The 22,983-nt window shown below is 30.6% G+C and overlaps 5 protein-coding genes across 9 annotated transcripts; 2 read left to right on the top strand and 3 right to left on the bottom strand.

Moving 5' to 3' along the window:
• The first annotated feature begins 1,619 nt into the window (after positions 1 to 1,619).
• Positions 1,620 to 3,142, top strand: LOC108685650 (U6 snRNA-associated Sm-like protein LSm4). 2 transcript variants are annotated; one of them, XM_018190543.1, is made up of 5 exons: positions 1,620 to 1,701; positions 1,778 to 1,819; positions 1,916 to 2,014; positions 2,342 to 2,519; positions 2,808 to 3,142. In XM_018190543.1, the coding sequence occupies exons 1-5, from the start codon at positions 1,699 to 1,701 to the stop codon at positions 2,903 to 2,905; spliced, it is 420 nt and encodes a 139-aa protein (XP_018046032.1). In that variant the 5' UTR covers positions 1,620 to 1,698; the 3' UTR covers positions 2,906 to 3,142. The 2 variants fall into 2 exon arrangements, with proteins under 2 accessions (XP_018046032.1, XP_018046033.1); XM_018190544.1 differs by having other exon boundaries at positions 1,641 to 1,701; positions 1,803 to 1,819.
• A 391-nt stretch (positions 3,143 to 3,533) lies between these two features.
• Positions 3,534 to 9,631, bottom strand: LOC108685738 (ATP-dependent RNA helicase WM6). Of its 3 annotated transcripts, XM_018190700.1 has the most exons (10): positions 8,338 to 8,539; positions 7,930 to 8,150; positions 7,286 to 7,469; positions 6,971 to 7,089; positions 5,166 to 5,297; positions 4,733 to 4,879; positions 4,521 to 4,658; positions 4,121 to 4,238; positions 3,970 to 4,032; positions 3,534 to 3,880 (listed from the first exon to the last, which is right to left on the bottom strand). In XM_018190700.1, the coding sequence occupies exons 1-9, from the start codon at positions 8,537 to 8,539 to the stop codon at positions 4,019 to 4,021; spliced, it is 1,275 nt and encodes a 424-aa protein (XP_018046189.1). In that variant the 3' UTR covers positions 3,534 to 3,880; positions 3,970 to 4,018. The 3 variants fall into 3 exon arrangements, with proteins under 3 accessions (XP_018046189.1, XP_018046187.1, XP_018046188.1); XM_018190698.1 differs by lacking the exons at positions 3,534 to 3,880; positions 3,970 to 4,032 and adding an exon at positions 9,517 to 9,631 and having other exon boundaries at positions 4,095 to 4,238; positions 8,338 to 8,566; XM_018190699.1 differs by lacking the exons at positions 3,534 to 3,880; positions 3,970 to 4,032 and adding an exon at positions 9,083 to 9,136 and having other exon boundaries at positions 4,095 to 4,238; positions 8,338 to 8,566.
• A 1,486-nt stretch (positions 9,632 to 11,117) lies between these two features.
• Positions 11,118 to 15,111, bottom strand: LOC108685596 (N-alpha-acetyltransferase 30-like). Of its 2 annotated transcripts, none has more exons than XM_018190457.1 (4): positions 14,557 to 15,111; positions 14,038 to 14,213; positions 13,458 to 13,771; positions 11,118 to 11,656 (listed from the first exon to the last, which is right to left on the bottom strand). In XM_018190457.1, exons 1-4 carry the CDS (start codon positions 14,825 to 14,827, stop codon positions 11,605 to 11,607), a joined length of 813 nt encoding a protein of 270 aa, XP_018045946.1. In that variant the 5' UTR covers positions 14,828 to 15,111; the 3' UTR covers positions 11,118 to 11,604. The 2 variants fall into 2 exon arrangements, with proteins under 2 accessions (XP_018045946.1, XP_018045947.1); XM_018190458.1 differs by having other exon boundaries at positions 11,598 to 11,656; positions 13,427 to 13,771.
• A 908-nt stretch (positions 15,112 to 16,019) lies between these two features.
• LOC108685651 (epimerase family protein SDR39U1) lies at positions 16,020 to 17,686 on the top strand. Its single transcript, XM_018190545.1, has 7 exons — positions 16,020 to 16,084; positions 16,171 to 16,304; positions 16,429 to 16,535; positions 16,628 to 16,898; positions 16,983 to 17,248; positions 17,353 to 17,466; positions 17,541 to 17,686. The coding sequence occupies exons 2-7, from the start codon at positions 16,268 to 16,270 to the stop codon at positions 17,655 to 17,657; spliced, it is 912 nt and encodes a 303-aa protein (XP_018046034.1). The 5' UTR covers positions 16,020 to 16,084; positions 16,171 to 16,267; the 3' UTR covers positions 17,658 to 17,686.
• A 329-nt stretch (positions 17,687 to 18,015) lies between these two features.
• Positions 18,016 to 19,132, bottom strand: LOC108685559. Its single transcript, XM_018190410.1, has 2 exons — positions 19,036 to 19,132; positions 18,016 to 18,746 (listed from the first exon to the last, which is right to left on the bottom strand). The coding sequence occupies exons 1-2, from the start codon at positions 19,130 to 19,132 to the stop codon at positions 18,016 to 18,018; spliced, it is 828 nt and encodes a 275-aa protein (XP_018045899.1).
• Positions 19,133 to 22,983: the final 3,851 nt, after the last annotated feature.

Genomic DNA, 22,983 nt, shown 5'->3' with positions numbered 1-22,983 from the left:
CTAATTATATTTATAATCGCAGTGTCGTATTTACATAATTCTCAGATAACAAAATGTGTCTCAATAAAATCGCACAAATCTATGATTGCTTATGATGCTGTTGGCAACTTGCTGTAGATTTATCTTCAACGATTTCAAATATACCGACATTGTAGCAACATGCAGACAACAATGTGTATATGTATATTGCCAACAGTTTAGCAGGAAGATAGCTGCGTCAATGTTATCTTGCGTTGGCAATATGATAGCATTATATGATGCTGCATATTATTATGGCAACATGATGGCAATAATACGAATTTTGATGGTGACGATTTTAAAATTGTCGCCAAATTGCTGGCAAATTGCTACTCTATGTTATCATATTGTGAAGGCGCATCAAATTGCCAACAAACAAGTGAAATAAAGACTCAGTTGCTACAATTTTGGTAGCAACACACACTTAGTAATGCATATATATTTAGCAAGCAATATCCCAGATAGCACAAAATACTAAAAGATAAAAGATCTTTTAATTTTGTCGGAAAGACAACTTAAAAAAGACATCTTTTCGTCATCTTTCTACGATTGTCATTTTCGCAAAGCAAAAGATCGACTAAAAGATATCTTTTTCGTCGAAAAGACAACATGAAAAAGATATCTTTCCATTATTTTGGTACTTTTTATCACTCATTCGCGAGCAATACGCGAGATCGCCACCAGATGGACGTGATAGAGTTCAGTTTCTCATATTTGAAAATTATACGGGACAGAAAAGACGCAGCATTATAAGAAATTTTACTTACGTTCTAATATGTATACGTACATATATACTATACGTTCTAATGAATACTAATCAAATATTATTTTGTAATCGAGTCCCCAAATGAAACTATGATGAAAGATAATGATTTACACATAAGATATAACAAAGATTGGACAGGAAATGGGACATATTGTCAGTCAATTTTATTTTGTTTTGTATAAAAATTAATTTAGAATTCGATAATTAAATTCGATAATTTGATTATTAAACGATATATGTACAAAATATAAAAATTAAAAGAAGTATTAAAGACGATTAAAAGATATTTAAAGAAGTCCTTTAGATATCATATGGATAAGACTATAAAATTACTAACAGTGCGACATCTGTCGTCTTTTAGTCATCTTTTTGTCAATTATATTCTTTCATTAAAAGATATCTTTATAATAATTTAGTCGTCTTTTAGTTATCTTTTAGACGACTTTATGCTCTCTGGGATGTTAAGAATAAGACAGAATAAGACACGATGCTATTTGAATTCGTATTATAATTGTTATGGTCATTAATTTAAAAAATAGCACATGCATAAGACGGGAAACGTATTTATTTACAAGTAAAATTTATTATCATTTTTGAATAAACTGCTATAAAAAATAAGATTGTAGAATTTATATATGAAAAGTAATATCTTCCACTTGGATATATATATTCAATTGAATGAATATTCAAATGAATTTTTAAGCTAAAAGAAGAATTATCCTTTAATTGTTTAATTTGGACAATTTATTTATGCACCTCTTACAATTATTTTATTTATATTTGTTTTAAAGAACATTATACGATTCGTTGAAGGAAAATCTCGCCAATAGTTGGCGCTCGCAGACAATTATTTTCAAATCTGATAGACTGTTGACGCGTAACCTATAAGAAGTGGGTTTTAATAAATTATAATAATGGTAAGCATGTTATTCTCATTCAGTTATTAAGAGACCCGCTTCGTTTTTTAAATACATATTCTTTAATTCTTTTCAGTTACCTCTAACTTTACTAAAAACAGCGCAAAATCACCCCATGGTAAGTCCTGGATTTGTGCATATCTCTTGAAGAAGAATGTTTAAAGAGGCTTTGTATATTACTATATTAATAATCCAACTAAGTATTTTATTGCAGTTGGTGGAGCTGAAAAATGGGGAAACTTACAACGGTCATTTGGTCAGCTGCGATAACTGGATGAACATAAACCTCAGAGAGGTTATATGTACGTCAAGGGTAAGAATATACATGCTGATTCTAGGAAAGACTTCTTATTTACTTAATTGAGCTTAAGTTTAAGATCTATGAAATAAACACAGAAAGATAACGCTGTCCGAATGAATTGTAATCAATTTCTTTTATAATAAAAACTAAAACTAAATAAAATTTACCAATATATACTAGACATTTTAAAGCTTAGTATCGATACCTAGTATATGCTAGTATTTATATATTTATTTTTTTAATTTGTTAATTAATCAAAAGTGTTTTTAATTTATAATCAATGAACCCTAGAGTTAAGCTATAGATATTCAACTCATTAGAATCTGACAATTGTATTAGGATGGTGACAAATTCTGGAGAATGCCTGAATGCTATATAAGAGGCAGCACAATAAAATATCTGAGGATCCCAGATGAAGTAATAGATATGGTAAAAGAAGATATACAGATGAAATCAAGGGGACGCGGCGAAATGAAGGGTCGAGGTCAGAATCAAAGAGGACGTGGTGGTGGAAGAGGTAACGATTTTTCTTTACAAAATTATTAACCCTCTGTATATAAAAAAACATCTTTAATGTACTTTTTTGAAATGTCTATTTTTAAGAAATTTTTTCCTCAATGAAAATGTTGAAATATTTTATAATTTGAAACATTTAAAATGAAGACTAAGCTTTTTGAAAACTAAACTTCAAAGGAACAGTAAATGAAATTTTGTTTTCATATTATCCTATAGAAGACAATTATCAACAATCTGATGAAAATCTTTAAAGCAATCTATTCATTGTTGTTCAATATATATCTTACAGGTACCTTTGGCAGAGGAGGAAGAGGTCCAGCACCATTGGGTCGTGGGGGTAGTACACAAGTCGGAAATAAATCACAAAATAAACCAAGACCTAAATGAAACCAAATATTATTTTTATTTTACTTCAATTACATAATTCTACGCGAATACTCGAAAATATTAATTTTCTTTTGCGAAGATTCGTCACTTATTCCGATTCCTTATTGTTCCACATAATCTTGTAAACTTAATATCTTAATTTATATCAAACTACAAACTATATTGCTCGTGTGAACATTGTACTTAGTTGTACATATCAGGAGACACAAGCGCAGCAATATTACAGTATTCTTTTGCACGAGACCGTGAGTTACGGTACATTTTATAGTAATATAAACTATAGTGAATACTTTATTAGGAATGCGTATAAAAATTATAAGAAATTTTTTATTTAATTTTTTGTCGCAAATTGCATTAATTACAAAAAAATACATATAATAGTTTATTGTTGTAAGAATAAAAATGATCTATGAAAATAATGACAATTTTGTAAACTTCTGAATAATTAATTTTGTAAGTAATTATAATATAACACATAATTATTTGTGTAAATGAAAATCTGAAATCTATCTTGTTTTATTTAATTTTGATTAATCATGATGAAATTAAAATAAATTTTTTAGTTTCAATTGTTACCTTTATACTAGTAGGAAAATTATCTACTATATATATAGGAAATAAATTTGTATTTAAAAAAGGAAGTTTTTATTTTACTCGTTCATAGTCTTACAGGATTATGTAATGACTATATTGTGAAATATACTATACACAACATCCTTACTTTCTAATAAATAGAATAAGAGACATGTAATGTACATCTTTATCAATAGTAGTTTATTGTATTAATCAAAGTATAGCGATGGTTATAGAGATTACGTCAACCGATCATATCTATTGTTCGATATCATTGAAAATAGCCGATAAACTTATATAAAACAAGTTTTTTGCAGTGAATGCAATTACATTTTCTTTTGTATATTTGTAATTATTATTTGGTGCCCATCCTTATGTTATGAATACGTGGAATAAGAAGTACTACAAGCAAAAAACTAATTATTTAAATGCAGTTCTAAATATTAAAATTTAATATTATTTCATATCAACTAAACAAATATCTCACTCACTTAAATTATGTGCCTTAAAAGATACTATTATGACTTAGTGCATTGTAATTCATCGTCCTTCAACTGTAAGTAAAAAAAATATCGAATTAATATATTTTTAATATAAAATTTTTGGATAAGAATAATTAAATTTTTAATAGATTAAACTTACTGTATGAAGCGAGATCGATTTCGTCCGGTAATTCTGTAATATTTACGTCAAACCTTTCTTGAACATCATTCAATATTTTTGCATCACTTTCATCGCTTACTAATGTAATGGCAAGACCCTGCAAAATATTGTTAAATGAAAAAATCATATACATAATTAGAAAAAGCGGTTGCAAATATTTCACAATTCAAAATAACTTTATTCGAATTAATTATCAATAAGTCAATATTAAATATTCAGTTTTTGTTTTGATTTTATCAGCGTATAATATATAGTGAACATTGTTACAGATTTTAAAATGTTTTCATTATACATATATAATTTAAACATTTGATGTGGAAAATTACTACGTAAATTACTACGAAAATTGACTTCATCGTAAACAGTCAGAATTTATTACCTTTGTACCAAAACGACCAGCACGTGCAACTCTATGCAAATATGTATCGGAGTCTTCTGGCATATCATAATTAAATACAATGTTTACACGTTCTATATCCATACCACGTCCAAATAGGTTTGTCGCCACCAAAATACGCTGAAAATATTACTCGTTTTTTCAATCATATCCTGTACATAATTTGAAGAACTTAGTGTAAAAATCCTACTTACTTTCTGAAAATCTTTGAATTGTTGATATCTGGATAATCGCTCCTCTTGTGTCATGCCTCGATGAATTCCAATCGCAGGGAAATTCTGTTCCGTTAAAAGTTGTGCTAAAGCCATACATCTTTGTACAGACTTCACAAATATGACAACCTATACAAAGTAATCATTAAAAGGTAAATAGTATACATATAGTATTGATAATACAACTGGTATATCTGAAGAAGAAACATTTTTAATTTAATATCTTAAAAGGTTAACTCGTTTAAACGTAAATCATTCTTAAAAATAAATACTTGGAAGAATCTTCGTCAGAATTGGTGAGTAGTGATAAGATAGTCATCATAGGAAATAAGAAAAATTATTGCATCATGTAAAGATTCTCCACGATAAAAAAAAATGGATATCCACTGCAGATTGTCCTAGTTAGAAAACAAACCTGATTAAACTCAAGAACATCAAGTAGTTCAAACAACTTCTTGTTCTTCTCGTTTTCCTTCAATTTAACGTAATGTTGCTGGAGACCGTTCAAAGTGAGCTTCGCCTCGTCATCGACATAGACTTCCATGGGCTGCACAAAGAACGTTATTTCATAAAATACACAAATTATACAGTGCCTATGTATAATTCTCAGGCCGTAGGAATTTGCGGCTGTGTCTGCAGTCTCTATGTACTCATTGTTTTCGCCGTCTAAAAATCGTGCAATTGAATGCACGATAAAGAGACGTCTGTTTAAAAATACGAGTAAAACAAACTAAAATGATATCCCTTGATGCAACTACAGCGTTTGCACAAAAATGAAAGTTTTTTTAAAATACAGAATCTTTAAGAGATACAAAAAAAGACAAAGCCAAACCATTTTTTTTTCCTTGTAAATGTACTACCAAATATGTATCTTTTTCTTCCTTTGAAGAAACAACATTAGGTTCGTTAAGTTACCGTATATATCCGTAAAATAGAAAGTCCCGGCAAGAGACTCCCGCATTTCAGTTGCAGAGAATAATCATAATCATCGATCGAGGTTAGTCATACAGATTACATACGGTCCGGCGACTTCCATCTCTGGGTAGTGCCAACAATGAAAACTCAGCAGTTTGTCCCAACTGAACTTAAGAAGGCGCACTCATGACAGAACGTTCGGTCACATCCGCTGGCCACTCGATGCCAAAATCTCTTCTCCCAAATTTCTGGCACATTAAGAAGATGCCCAGAATCGACTCGCATTACTCTGGTTGGCATAGACGCTCAGCTCTTCACTTCCGGTATCCACTAAGCCGCGACCCGATTTGCGTCACTCGTACGAAATAAAGAGCGCAATTTACAGATACACGAAGATTCGCGTGATTTAGCTTTCATGTGACTTTACGGTTTTTTTTTACGACATGAAATTGCTCGATTCATGCACGGCACTTGCATCCTTGTTGACTTCACTCGTACTACGAGACCACGATCGCAATCGAAATCTTGGCACCGAGACAAGAAAACTTTAGTAAAGCTTTTAATATGCGATTGGATGAACGCGAATACAATAGAACTATGCTATGCTTTCATATTTCTTTTTCCTAACTAATCCTAATCATTCCCCTGAGTATCCTCTTGCATCTTCTTTCTTGTGCTCTTCTGTCTTCAGGTTGTCTTGAAGTCTTCTTAGCCCCCCACCCATAATTGCAAACAAATCCCATAAGTGCATACAGAGCCTAATTCTATTCTAACTCCTCCTGACGATTACCCATAAGAAATATTTCATATCCCTATCTTTTTTTCTCCCTCAATATATTCCCTGAACGTATTGTTATCTTTATTATGTGTTGTCCCTTTAATGCGTAGCAACTAATTAAAGGACTTTACTATCGATTGGAACTCTAACTCGGATCTTTCAAACATCGTGTCGGTTGACTCGATTTTAGATAAATAGGTGTATGCTTCCCCTCCACATGTATATGCAGATGATGACACATCAGATATCGAGTTTAGACTTGGAATCAGAATCGGGAGGAGCAGTGAGATATTATGTTGGACACGAGTGTCGAGCATATGATTGCGCCGTTTATCGAAAGATATCGAACGAGATTCATTTTTTTCGAACTCGGTATTCATTTCTTCAAAGCGGCGTCTAAGCGCCTAACCCGCGGATGCGCCGACATTGATATTTATAGTGTGGCTTGAGCTTTGTCCTGGACACGAATATGCCAACGAGGCAGGAGCAATCGTAGATCGAAGTGAGGAGGAAGATTGTGTAATTACATCTTGCATGAATTTTTTGCAGACAGGACGTATCTCCTTGGACAGCGTGGCACTGAACATCATGACTTGTTTGCTGTGCGGTGTGCTTCTAAATATTTCCTGTACGTCCCGGCGCATATCTGTAACAACATGTAGCGCAATTATTTATTATTATTTGAAATGCGAATGTTAAAAATAAAATAAATTTTAAAGAATCGCTCAGTTGAGTGGGTGATGGAAAAAATAGTCATCATAATAAATTAAGACTTTTTCACACATCATGTAGATTCTTTTTAATAAATTTTAAATTAATTAATTAGTTGTTTTATGACATACCTAATAATTCAAGCATCTTGTCGCATTCGTCAAGAATAAAATGTTTCAGGTGTTTTAGATTCAGTTTTTTATTCCGTACAAGAGCAAGAATACGACCAGGGGTGCCAACAACAATATGAGGACACACAGTCTTCAACATCTCTTCATCTTTTTGGATAGGTAAACCACCGAAGAATACGCCAACCTTTAACAAAAAGAATTTTATTAAAAACCAAAAATATAAATCTTCTTACAAGATTAGGAAGAGATAGATATATCAGAAATATTATCTCAATCAAAAATTTCAGTTGTCCCTTTCTACTATAAATTGTATTCATCATTGTATGTACAAAAAATACAAATAAAATATAGACGGCTGTGAGACAGTTCACTTCCTTTCATATTTTTTAGTACAGAAAATATTGAATATTCATTAGAACATAAAAATATATTATGATTCAAATTTAGTGCTAGTATATTATGTAAAAATTGTTTATAATGTAAATGTAATAAAATATTTTATAATTTATTTAAAAATTCATGTAACAATATAAAATTTTATATTAAAAAGAACTTTTAAAAGCTACACAATATTATTCTACTTCGTTACAATATTATTCTATTCGTATATAGTTTATACACAATCAAAATGACATAAAACTTACTTTCACATGTGGCATGTATTTGCTAAACCTCTCATATTCTTTACTGATTTGAAAAGCCAGTTCTCGAGTGTGACACATTACTAGGACATAGACTTGGTTCTCTGTTAATTCCAGTTGCTGAAGAGTAGCTAATACAAATACAGCCGTTTTTCCCATACCCGATTTTGCTTGGCACAGTATATCCATGCCAAGAACTGCTTGAGGAATACATTCATGTTGAACTGTAAACATCAATATTTATACATTATTAACTTATAACTTTAAAATATTGTGCAAAATTAAAATCAAGAAAATATAGATACATTGAAAATGTCTAATTTGATCTTCAGTTGTCCTTATTTAGCATTATCAAATAAACATATTGTATATTCATCATTATATATATAAACATAAAAAATAATTATTCACCTTCAGATGGATGTTCAAAGCCACAGTCGACAATAGCACGAAGAATTTCTGGCTTTAAAAGGAAATCTCTAAATCCACTGCTGTGGATAGAGACATATGTACCTTTGACTTCCTTTTTAGATGGAACATCTCCGCTTCCATCGACTACCTGCTCAGTCTGTTCTTCGTCTTCATAATCCAAAAGATCATCGTTATCCGCCATTATATCTTGATCACTTCGGTAGGTTTGCTGAAAAAATTAAAATTTGCAATAATACAAATTATGGAAAATATTTCAATCATTAAGAGAAATCAAGTTTATTCAGATAAAAAAATTACTATGAATGAAGCCTTTCCTTCAATTCTTTCAATATATTTTCCATATATATTCACAATATGAATATATTAAATGATATATTAAAATATATATTAAAATATGTAAGATATTACAATAAATAATCAAGCAAAAATCTATAAAAATATAAGAAACTGTTCAACATCCGACAGCAAGTATATAAGAATATAAAAATCACAATATGCTTACAAACTAATTTCAATTGAGTTACCTAACTTCAATTTTAATCAAGATAAAATTATTTAAAGAAACGAGTTTACTTGTTCAAGAATCACAACACGGAGCCTGATTAAAAATAAGCGATAGAAATAAAACTTCATTAAATTAACATTATATCTCGAGAATATAGGACTCGTTTCTTATAAATAACGCGATAAGTTATATATTAAAGTGTAAACGCGAGTATATTACCGGTGCAAAATACCGCTCCAAGATGAACGATTTTGCCGGAAAAATGTTCGCGTAATGGCCGCTGCCACCGACAATGCCGCCGAAAATGGACCGGTCGCCCATGGATACCGCGTGGAATCGGGGCAATTATAGAATATCGGAGGTCACTAATGGGACGACGCTTTTTTTTTTATCCGCGATATATTCACAATTTATCGAGATAAAACATAGATTTATCTCTCGCCGCGCACTGCCGAAACGGAAAACACTTGCACGTTCCAAGAATAATTTAGCACCGCGACGGTTACACCGTGGATGTAATTGCAACGAAAATATGGAATTCTGTCGACAAATGGATAAATGCGGTACATTATTTCACGCGTTTCGCAAACGGATCGCTTTTTCATTGACGATAAGACTCGGATTACGGTATGCATATTTTTTTTTCTACTTACCGTGCGTGATCTTGTAAAGGGGAATTAAAACGATGATTACGGTGGTAAACGACTTCAACGAATGACGAATCCTTGTGAAACGATGATCGACGCCACGAGATGCCGCGTACATGCGTCTAAGAGAAACGCAACGTAGAACAGTACGATGGTGTAGAAAGTAAAGGTGACCCATTGCGCATAATGGCGGAGATCCCCTGATTTCGACCAATCAGAAATCGAGTTCATTGAGGCGCGAACGAATCAATTGACGTCAACATATAAGCTCGAAATTTGATTGGCTAGCAGACCCTCCAATATTTTCATTGCGCATCCGAATGAATCATCTTTTTAGAGCTGCCGCAGACAAAATTTCTGTAACAGTAATCTTAAGACGTGAACTTAAACCAATGAGCCAATCAGGACACTGCTTTAGATCTACGTACTCTAAATCCTTCCATCCACGATGCTAAAAATTGGTCCGAGACCTTAGATGAAGAAAGAATTGACCAATTGCAATGGTCATGTAATTAAATTGTTCAAATGTGATTTGTTAATTTTTTTCTGTGTCCGAGATCTTGAATCGATTTCGAGCATTGTTGACATCGGACTTAACGGAAATAGAAATAGCAGTTAAGTTATCCATAAGATGAGTTTCAATCGGTTGAAATTCATCTTATTGCTATATTATCTTAAGGTTATGAATAAGTTTACTGTTATTTCCATTTCCATAGATTATATAATCTAAAACAGTATCCTGATTGACTCGTCGGCTTAAGTTTTTACACCTTACGCATACTATTACGAAATTTTGGGTGCGGTAGCCATTAGGCCGGGTTCACACCTTGACGGAAAAGCGGAAAGCGGAAAAGCGGAAGCAATCGGAACTCGCAGTAGTAGTAAGCGGTACATTTCGCTTGTCTGCTTTTGTTTTTCCGCGAATTTTGATTGTCTTATTCCATGCACATTCCACTCTGGAGCACGTTCCATTTTGGTAGTGGCATTCGATTGTTCATATCGTTTATTGGTCAATTTAACTAGATTGATTGCTACAATTCGGACATTTTTTTATTACTATAATCCGGATACATCCATTGATTATTGAATGTCAGGAACGTTTACGATTAATTATACAACAGTAACCGGTGATTTTTTCACTAATCAATCGAAAGGTCCTTTATTGGACACAATTGATATAAGAAATCGAATTATTAGATTTGTTTTTTATTCCTGCGTTAGAACATTTTTTTGTCAAATAAACATGCAGAGATAATAAATCCAGAATCGAAAGTCATGTAAATTCATCCCAGAGACCACAAAAAAATTTATTTTTTTATTCTAGATATTTAGAATAAGAAACTATTGCAAAAAATATTACACTGCGATAGCATTAAAATATTAACAAATATCCATTTTTCAATAAAAAAAATATATAATTGTGATTTAAATAATTTGTATAATTCATTTTTTTAACGAGCAGACATTCCGAATAAATATTCAATCGAATAAAAAATATAGTAATAATACTCCACATGAATACGATTGGGACATATAATTAAAACATAGTCTAAAAACGATTGTTTTGCAACAAATAGATGAACATAATGTAAACGAGACGCGTGTAAAAACATTTATGTATTTTTATTAACATTTTTACATTTTTTTAATAGTTACATTATGATCTGTGCTTCGCATTTATTTTATACAAAGATAGATATAATAGGTAGACAGTAATGCGCGTATCACTCCTCACCACGTGAGGCGCACTCCCTCAAACATTTCAATTTCGTAAACGATAATTTCTTTTTCTTTTTTTTTTCTTTGTTCATATTCGTTTAATGTAATATATGTATAATATATATAGACATACATTTATATATTTATATATATATATACATATATAGTATCGATATTTCCGTATATCACTTTATAATTTTGAACGGAAATATTTTTCCTAAAATTCTGCCATCTTCGGTCGGCTTTTATTTCTTTTCCTCTTTTCTTTTTTCTCTTTTTTTTTCTTCATTTCTGTCACTCTGTTCACATTGACAAAATCATTGACATAGCGTTAAGATACAACAATTTGTCACACAATGCGTGATGTAACAACTTTCACATAAGATGATCGATTAACGCCATTTTATAATCATTCCGCATTGAAACACTGAAAAAAAAAAATAAACTGGATCCATTAAAAACATTGAAAAACAATTTTTTTAAATTTATATAAATATTTGATGGCCTTTTGTTGATTATATCTCACACATCATTACTTTATTATTCTACAAATTATGTACCACAATTCTTTCTCTCTTTTTAGATTGCAGATTATTTTTTGAATTCACTTGTTCACAATCAATTAACCGTTAGTACACATGATGAGTCGTTTGTGTCGTATGTTTTTGTCACTTTCACAAAAACTATTAAATAATTTTTACATATACTTTAGAAAATATTTCTAAAGTTGTATGTTAAAAAAAATGTTTATGTATAAACGTTATAACTAATTACTTGATGTACCTAGTATTTCAAAGAAAAGAAATGCAAGACACGAATGACCCAGTCATGTACATTAAGGGTTAAAAATAGTCAAATCAGTTGTACAAATTCAGTTTATCAGAAAAATTAACGAACCGCAAAACTGCTTACAAGGCCGAGTAAGTTATATGTATAAGAACCTTTTTTTTTTAGATGAAATTGTTTTTTAGATGAAAACTTTCAAAATTTGTAATTTCAGAATATAATTAAAATATATATATTTTTAAATATATTGACTATAGGAGAGACCGGGTTTACATATTTACTATGTGGGCACCAGGATTAAGCTGACATTTGAATTTTGAGTGGCAAAAATATATCTTATGAATTCTCAATTTATTGTAGATAACATCTCGTATGTCTTCTTTACTAACAAAATTTGATTAGTTTAGTTAGGTGCCATAGTATTATTATGTTTAGATAGTCAAACATGTTTTCGATAGTCAAAAGTAATTTTTGAAATTTCATTTTTCGAATCACTTTTTGTGTATATGAAATGAAGTTGCAAACACTAAAACTTTTTATTGCCATCATAGTTTTATAATCTATAAAACGCTAATAATTATTTGACTAATAAAATTATTTGATAAAATCATTTATTTTATTATTTGAAAACTGCAATTAGAAAAAAGGCGCCCACTTAGTCTCAATCTCCCCTACATAAATAGTAAACATACATTGTTAATTATACTCATTGATGACAAAGTATACGCATACGTTTAATCTTCAAAAAATGTAATAGAATCCATAATTGTGACATAAAATTAATTTTTTTCAGATTAATTATGAAAACTTAAATATGCTTCAAAATGTGGTCTTTATCAATGTGAGCCCCAGCAAAATACATTGATTATTTTCAGTACTTTTCACAGTTTCGATTTTTGTCTCTTGCTATCACTCATTTTATATCTTCAAGCTGCAATTGAAATCTATTTCGATCACTGACATTAATATCAAAGGAATTGCAGCAAATTCATAACAAAATAACTAACTAGTCAGGCAACAGTTAGGCACTATTAACAAATTACTCTGTACATATATTACGTCCTTAATGGACGTACTGTCAATAGGCTGTTGGAAATTCATTATTTCATTGTATTTATTTCACACAATATAAACATAAATTTATTAAAAATAAATGATATTTCAGATAAATAGAAATAATCTTGTTGCAATATAAAGTTTATCCACGCTATTATTTAAATTATTTAAATAATTTAACTAAATAAGCCAATTCTCTCATGAAAGTACAGAGAATAAATTGCATGGTATTGCAACTGAAAACACATTTGTGCATGTAGAAACATATAATCTCTTTGACATTAATGTCGTCCATTTATCTGATGTAGTAGAGCATAGATGTTACACCTCTTCAACATTGTAATTATTTAAATACCTATTGACATAAGCACGCGGATGAATTTCACCTGAGCCATAATTTCAGTCGTAATGCATCCACGCCATTTAAGTAATATCGAAATAATCGTTTATCCCGCACAAATCCAAGATTTTCATACAAGCGCAGTGCTGGCCTGTTAGTAATTTCCGTTTCCAGAACCACCTCGTCAGCGTCATCCTCCACCATTGCTTGGATAGCTTGTCTCACCAGATTCGATCCAATCTTCCGTTTCCGATATTTCACGTCGACAGCCAACATTGCGATATAACCACGCTTTATCACCTTCCTGTGGATGTCTAGTTTGCAGACAATGGCACCAACGCATTCATCACCATGCATTGCCTTGATAAACAAAAGAACAGTTTTGTTTAAATTCTATCTAAGAGCTGAAAGAAGTAATTTTTTTATAATTCTTTGAATTTATGAAATTTTGGAAACAATATCAGTGTCTTTAAATGTCCCATAATAATCATAATTATAATCATAATTATAACAGAAACTGCAAGATCTTTATTTTTATTAATATTGCGAAAACAACACATGTAATATCACATGCATAAATAATAACTTGAGTAATAAAATAAAAGATTTTTCTGGAGAGTACATACCAGGAAGCACAATTTCGGCCAATTATGAATAAAATATCTATATGTGTAAATAGAATATGGTTCACTTAGGTCCTTCTGTATTAATTTCATAATATCAGGCATTTGTAATTCACTTGTATAGCTAACATATCGGATATCGTTGTCTTTACTTTCCATGGATAATGTTCCTGCTTGTTCTGTAACATAACAAGAAGCAGATGTTTTCACTCATTCTTAGGATTGTACACAGTTGTAATATATAAAAATTATTCTAATCAAACAAGATTTTCTTTTAACACAAATCTCTTAACTTCAAATTATAATTTATATAATTTAAAAATTTTCGATGACTAGGAATATTTTTAAAGCAACACTCGACTAGATATCTTCAAGAAAAAAATATACTAGGCTCCATCATGCAAGATCAACAGGATCTTTTACAAGAATAGAATGATGATTTGTTCTATTTTATTGTTAGGTATATAAGCTGGAGCTTGTCGTATCTATACTGCACATGGCGAATAAGCTGGCATTGTATACCATGTTGGTTTAAATGACTAGTTTCCATTGTTTTAGATTGTGAGGAGAGATCGGTGACAGCTGCAGTTCTTTGAGGAGAGTCGCAGATACCGTTCACTTGAGCTACCCCATTGACATGCGGTTCTCCGCAAGCTTCTGTCGTCTCCAAACTAAGACGAGATTTTATATCTAAGGAGACATCCGCTATCGAATCCCGTTTCTTCGCCTTGATTTTGCTAGCCGCTTCCGAGTCACTCACTTCCACGCCGTCCTTCATTTTGTCAATATCCATTTTTCGATTTTCGCTGCTTCTTGTCTCTCAAAATTCTCTTTCCGCGCCGAAGAAGAGGACAAACGGGAAGATCACGACCGCTCTATCCTCGAAGCACTGATCCCTTCACGGCTGTCGATCGTGCACGAGACACAGTGGCATCAGAATCTTCACATGCAGTGTGGAGCTTTCAATCGAATTTTCATAATTACCGCTAGCCACGCGGTTGTCAGATTGTGATTCTATTCCGAAATGCGGACATTCGTAATAAACTGCTGAATGACGGACACCATAATGGATTTTCTACGGTGACTACTGGACTCAGTCATGGGATATGATCTTCTCGAGACTTGTCTATGAACAAGAGAGAATGCATCCTATGCTTCGAGGGAGTTGAGTGTGTATTTTGAAGTAAGGTGAAAATTATAAAATAAAAATTTACATTTACAGATGAATTTACTTGGTTGACTAATAACATTATTAACATTCTAATGAATTTTTTCACTTTTATAATTGCCATTTCATTTCAAGATACACAATCAATCTTCTTTTCGCGTTGCTTGCACTCTTTGCACTTAGCATCTTCGCTTTCTCTCTTTTCAACGTTCAGATATATAGTTATCTCATTTTAAGTATAAAAACTTTTAAAGATTTTAAGCAACGCGAATAAATTTTTTATCTCATTTTAAATGCAAATATATTTGAGGATTTTAAGTAATGCAAACAAATCTATTGTCGAAAATTAGCCATTTACAACGACTGATGCTCCAAGTGTTTTCATTAAACCACCAATCAGAAAATTTTTTCTAATGAATTGGCTAATTAGCAACGTGAACAATCGAGTGCCATTCAAAAGTATTGTATCATTGGCTGTGATCGAAGTTTCGCTACAAATGCCTTCGATGGACCAATCAGAAAAAAAATTCTACAAATTGACCAATCAAAAACTTAAAGCATTATAGCATCGCGTTGATCGTATTCTAACTTTATTTAGCTCTATGGAAGTTTGGAAGTAAACAAAGATTTTTGGCCGTGTATGGCCGTGTGTGAACTCTAGATGAAGTAACAATTGCGATCAATTACAGAAGAAAAATTATTAATTATTATGATTATAATTATTATCAAAAGTACTTGAAAACAATTTTAAAATTTTGTTACATAGAATAATACGTTGCACGAGAAAAATATATGGGAAATAGTTATTTGTTATATTTACGAATCTGATAACAAATTTAATAATTATAGAGAAACAATGTTCTATAATTTACTTTCTATTACGTAAGCATGACATATATCATGTGCTTATTATCCTAAAAATTCTATTGTTATAATAATTTTGTAAATTGTATTCTTGCGTCTTTCAGTCTTGTGCAAAATCTTGCAAATTTATGATTAAAATAGAAGTGTATCACACACATTACAAATTTATTTTTAACATAAAAGTGTATTAGGTTTCTGAACATGGCTCAACTAAATGGTTTAAAGCACGTAGTGATAGGTAAGGATACTTATATACAAATTAATCAACAATTTATTTATATTCATAGTAAAAAAGTTAATCATGTTATGCAAAAGATTAATCGTGTTATGTTAGGAGGAGTAAGATCATATAATGTTTTTAGGCGGTGGAACTGGCTTCATAGGAACGCAGCTAATAAAATCACTGAATCTCGTGGGTATTTCCTGTACATGTATTTCTCGGATGCCAGGACCAAATAGAATGTCATGGGTACATGAGAATGGATTTATATTATAGAATTTGCATGAGAACAAATTTACTGTTGGTAAGAATCAATCCAATGATAGTCATTGTATCTATAGCATGATTTAGAGCACTATGGTCTACCAGAGAACACATCAGCTGTCATCAATCTTACCGGACAGAATATACTGGATCCTATGCAAAGATGGTCACCTGGATTTAAGCAAAATGTTAGGAACAGCAGGGTAAAAACGACGAAGGCTCTGGCAGACTCTATACAGAGTACTAAGGCTACAGTTTTTGCAACTATATCAGGAGTAGCGTATTATAAACCCAATGATACTGTATATACAGAAGAAAGCAAATGCGAATCATATGACTTTCTATCAAGTAGAATCTTATTTTTTTATATATCTTATTTTAATATTGTATAATATTTATATATTTATATTATTAATTTTTCATTTTTATCAGGACTTTGTCACGATTGGGAAGAAGCGGCAAAGTTACCAGAAGATAGTAACATTAGACAAGTAACGATAAGATCCGGAGTTGTGTTAGGAAGAGAGGGTGGCATGATCAAGAGAATCTATTTTCCATTCTTGGTAGGACTCGGTGGACCACTAGGAAGTGGAAATCAATACATGCCTTGGATACATATTACTGACTTAGTTTCCATGTTTATATTTGCTCTTATAAATAACAATGTACATGGTATATTAAATGGAGTAGCACCTCAGGTAATACAAACATTTTATGAAGGAGAGAAGTTTTACATTAATCTTCAATTGAAATAATGGTACATATATCATATATAATTAATGGTACATATATCTATTAATAGCTTGTAACAAACAAGGAGTTTACAAAAGCGTTTGCAGCGGCACTAAAAAGATTCGCGATCATACCTGTTCCAAGTTTTTTCTTAAAAATGTTACTCAATGAAGAACGAGCAAAGGTATATTTAAGCTTATTACTAAATGTAATATTATAATTTAAATGTTAATATAATACTTGGTATTTTCGTTTCAGATAATGTTGGAGGGACAAAAAGTTGTACCAAAATGTGTTACAGAATTAGGATTTCAATATCAATATCCAGATATTGAACGTGCTTGTAAACAACTTGTTAAATCACATATTACGTAAAAGGATTTATTTAATTGTTATAAAAACCGATAGAGATTAGATACATACGATCATTATAAAACTATTATAGTAATATGTTATATAAGTGATACGTTATCTAATTAATAAGTAGTGATGAATATAAGTTTTAAAGTATTCTCTGCGATGCTTTCAAACAAATTGTTATTTAATAATAAATTATTTATTGCAGCATAAAATGAATAAAATCTTAGTTACACACTAATTTGTCTTAAATCACGAATAAGATACAGTGTGAGAAATCTCAAGAACATGTACAACATAAACGAATGATACTTGATTAATTACATTTTTTATGAATCTCTCAAGAACATGTACAACATAAACGAATGATACTTGATTAATTACATTTTTTATGAAACTTGTACAAATTGCGAGGTGAAGGAATGGTACAAATGTTTCTAATACACTTGACATAATTAAAACGCGTCGAGTTTCCCGTATAAGAACTTTTTCGCAAGTTTGCCAATTGATAGCTATTAAGTTGCGTTCCATGCATTAAACTTGGAGAACTCAAATTCTCTTGCACTTGGTAACACGTTCTGTCCAATGTACTTCCTAAAACATTGTCCGAGACAGTAAACTCGTTGAACACAGATAGACATGTTCTTGGCAAGTTTTGCAAGTATTCCTCGGAACCGGAAGGAAGTAATAATCTGTTCGAAGGATCGACTAGAGAATGATCGAGATATTTGAGCCGGCTCATGTTTAAAAAATGATTGATTTCTTTCCTCAAATCTTGTATCTCCTTTCTCGATAGACCTTTCATACTGAGAGTGATCATCTTCCCGTTCTTGTGCAAAATAAAGAGACTCATCTTGGTAGAGACCCCAATGTGCCGAATGTCGGTAAGTTTCATGAAGGAGAGTTGACCCGAACTACCTGAGCACAGTTTATCGCTCCAAACAGATTTCTTGATAACGGCTTTGTTTTCATCCTTGTACAAAATCAGGTCCTCCCATTCTCCAAAACTATCCAATCCAAACATAATCTCACCCAGAAGCAAAATAATCAGCAGGTACACATTATTTGTCAAGCGGCTAAATATTCCAATGAAGATTACCGCAGACACTGGAAAACATGGTTTGTTTAGTATATAATAGATATTAAAAATAAAAATATAGAAAATAAACACGCATGCACATTTTATTTCAGTGACTTTAAGAATGCCGATTAAAATACAGAAGATATTAAATGAAATTATGATTTAGATTGCGACCACATAAATGTTACATTTTAGCGTACTGTAAATGTTGAGAAATTGTACTATGTATATATTTAATTGATTTATCGACTGAAAATGGAGAATATTTTATACGCTAAACTTGAGAACATAATAATTCGATAAATCATTTCTTACGACCAAGCAATAGCCACGTGATGCATCCTGGCCTTCGCGATATGTGTAATTTATTTTTATCTAGTATCTTGAGCTCAGGCTTTGCAATCAGAATCATATTGCAATCATGAAATTCAACATTGCAAACAGAATTTTGACAGATTCCCTATAGTCACGCGAAACGAGGTGTAAGGAATAAGGAAATTTTGACATGGCGCGAATCGCCGAAGATTAGAGATTGCATCGTGCATTTGTTATTTTTAATAATCGAACATGAGTAAGAAGATATCATGTAATCGACCATACGGTAGTTTATCGTATAAACTCCTTAAATATAATATAAAATGAAAAATTTTGATTAAATAGTGCCGCGAAAAAATTAATTTATGTAGAAATTTGAAAAAGATAGAAATTAACGATATAAACAGCCCTGATAAAAATAAAAATCAGAAACATAAGTCGAATGTAATGAGAGAGTAACAGAAGTGTAAACGAAACTTCTAGGAGGCGAAAATTGAAACATTAAAATAAGTAAAAGAAGTGTAAATGCTTGTTTCAATTTTCGCCTTCTAGAAGTTATGTTTCTATTACTCTCCTATTACATCCGATTTTTATTTTCAAGGGGTAATACATATATTAGATGTAGTAAAAAGAAATCCATTATTTTTGCATGAAATTGAATGGAAAAATAATGGATTTCTTTTTACTACACCTAATATAATATGTTACATTTTGATGATATCAAATTTTTAAGTATTAGAGATGTGATTTATTTTTGAGGATTTTTTTTTCAAACTGATTTATTTAAACAAGATAATGAATATCATAATCAAAATATTTTTCTTCGTTCTCTGCAATTTTTTCCCCTCTTTTTGACAAGAAATAATTAATGTGAAATCCATTTTCCTTCTTTGCAATCTTTCCCATACCATGTAAACGTTTAGATAACTGTTGTACAATCAACATTCAATTATCTGGCAAATTCTGAAGTGGATTGTGCTGAATTTTCTTCCAATAATGCAAATCTGCATTTTCTAACTTTTTGATTGTCCCGACTAATCTTTATCATTAATATTGAAATCACCATTTTTAAATCGCTTGAACCAATATTCACATGTTTTAATTGATGAAACAACATCACCGTAAGTTTCTATCAAAATTCTATAACACCTTCAGCCGCTATTTTCTTCTGATTAAAAAGCAACGCATGTTCGAAAATGTTCTTTAGGAAGCTCTATTTTTTAAATGTACAAATACGATATTTACTGCGTCTATTGTTGATGTACGAGATATTATGGAGTAATGGTATTAAAATGGCATTAAGAAATAATAGCCGTGAAAAGCTTGGAATATCTTCAAAAAACCTTAAAAACTAAACTTCACACTCCTAATAATTTAAAACAATATTATAAGTTTAAACGTAATAGTTTTTGTATGTAAATTAGTAAAAGAGTAAATTAATAAATTGTACGTGAAATTGTAGTAATTTATTATATAATTCAAAGTACCCACGTTGTGGCGCCTTTTAAATATTCTATCAAGTTCGAAATCGATACACAAGATGTCACGATTAGTATTTGCGCGAATGACACCGATTCCGCAGAAATAATCTGCTCGATCATTTAGACTTGGCAAACTTACCTGACTTATTGCAGATACATATACTCACAAGTCACATAATTAATACATGCTCTTGTAGACGATAATATAAGATTTTTAATAAAGATCTTTAATGATATCTTTTAAGACGATTCTTGAGAAAATAATATTATTACTATTATAACTAATTTAATTCACATTTATTTATGTTCAATTTGACATTTATTTTATTTGTATTAATAAATTAGATAAAATTGTTTTATCTCATTATTTACATCAAATTATTTAAAGTTAATTAGCGTTACAATTTCTTACTTAATCTAATTATTATTTTAAATCGATAATAGAAATGAGAAACAATACAATTGTTAGTTTTAAAATATAAAGTTAAATACAATAGCAATAATACAAATATTTATATAAATTTAATTTATTATCAAATTTGGCTGTCAAATAATTCTAGTTCAATAATCTTAATTTTCACTTTGCTGATTACATATAAATAAAAGACTGCGAATTAATTGATAGAGATTGCACATCTTAAATTTGTGTGTGTGTGTGTGTGTGTGTGTATGTGTGTTTTACAGGTTTTTGCGAGGCTTGCAAAAATATCGAAAGCAAATCGTCGAAGACCGTGAGACTGCCGTTGGACAGAAATTACGCTTCGCAAAACCGTTATCGTAACTCACGAGAAAAATGACTGTTGATAAGAACACACGTGTTCCAAAGACGAAACGTCCTTCTCACCCGGACCTGTAATCGTCAACACACTTTTATATGTACATACTTAAGTACATACCAATACAGCGCCATTTAACACATTTATTCTCTTCCTCTTGAGAACGCAAAATTAAGAAATTTAATACTTGACACTTAAACAAATTGTTCCACATTTATTTATCTGCAATCACACGTACCTCGCAATTATGTATATATATATATATTTAATCAATAATCCTAGTGAAAGACACAAAAAGTTTACAAGTTTATTACGACAACTTTATGTACAACTTTATGAGTTTATAAATAATTTATAAAAATTATAAATTAATTTTTTAAATCATTTTTCATTGATTTTATAATTAACGTCTGTATCTTTTATATCACAATTTTTTGCTATATTATAAGAGTTGTACTGACATGAATTTCTAGCAAAGTATTTATAAATACCAGTACATGATAGCGTGATTGATAAGATTCGCGATCGATTTATCATCATCAAATCATCTCATCCTATTTTATAATCTCGTACATCATCATTGTACAAATATGGAAAAGATAATGTAATTTTTATTTTAAAAAATTAAAAAAGTTGACAAAATTTAATTAAAGCATAATTTTTTCATGTTTTATATCTTTTACTATACACTTAAATGTTTGAAACATTATTATTACTGTCTATCTCATTGTATTTTTTAATAAGTAATTATTTTATTATCCCACACAAATTTAACAGAAACTGTTTTGTAACATACAAATTTTTTTACTCTTATTTTATTCTTTTGTTATACAATATTTGATTTTTTCTTAAATATCTCAATCGTGATAGCAGATCACAAAAGATTGCAGATTTCTGTACGTAACATCGTTTGTAAATTACATACAATTATTTAAAAGTCATTCGGATACTACATCACGACTCGATATCTATGTTACGTTTACGCTCTTCCACTTTTTCCACGATTCGCACTCTTCTCACAAAATGATTAAGTGATTATCAAGCGAGAAGTGTTTTCAATATCACAAAATTTACCGCGATAGCAACGGAGTACACACGTACGTGCTACACTAGCTATGTTTATCAACTCGTCAATTAATCCGCGAATCGAGTCCAGATGATGCATCCTAAAATATTTTTATTTGTTTTGTTACTTTATATTTTTATAATAAATTATTTCTATTGTAAATTTTTATAATAAATTTTATTATAAAATATAAATAAATTTTTTTATTAATAAACTTATACAATATACGCTGTTTATATCTTTTGACATGATTAACTATATCATTACAATATTATTGTATATTTACTGACATTTTGAATTTAATGAAATTATTATGTACTTAACGAAATGTTGAAAAAACAAGATAATCCTGATTTTTTTTGCATCAATGCTGATTCAGTATGATCTTTTTCTTTTTGATATATCATATCGGCCCGCAAATATGCATATCAACGATAATTAATCGCTCTTACGAATCTCGTAGCAAGAACGTGCTCTTATCTAAACACATGTGACAATTCTAACAGTGGCAATAAATTAAACCGTATTTATTGCACATTTTTCGTTTTGTTTTACAATCCTGATTCGTGTTATGGATGATTGATTATTGCTACTTTTACATTCTAAGGTGCAATTTTCACGCCTG

Source organism: Atta colombica, unplaced genomic scaffold, assembly GCF_001594045.1.
Source record: "Atta colombica isolate Treedump-2 unplaced genomic scaffold, Acol1.0 scaffold155, whole genome shotgun sequence".
Classification (NCBI taxonomy): Eukaryota; Metazoa; Arthropoda; class Insecta; order Hymenoptera; family Formicidae; genus Atta; species Atta colombica.
Note: the sequence above shows the minus strand (reverse complement) of the source record. Positions and strands in the feature narration are given on the sequence as shown.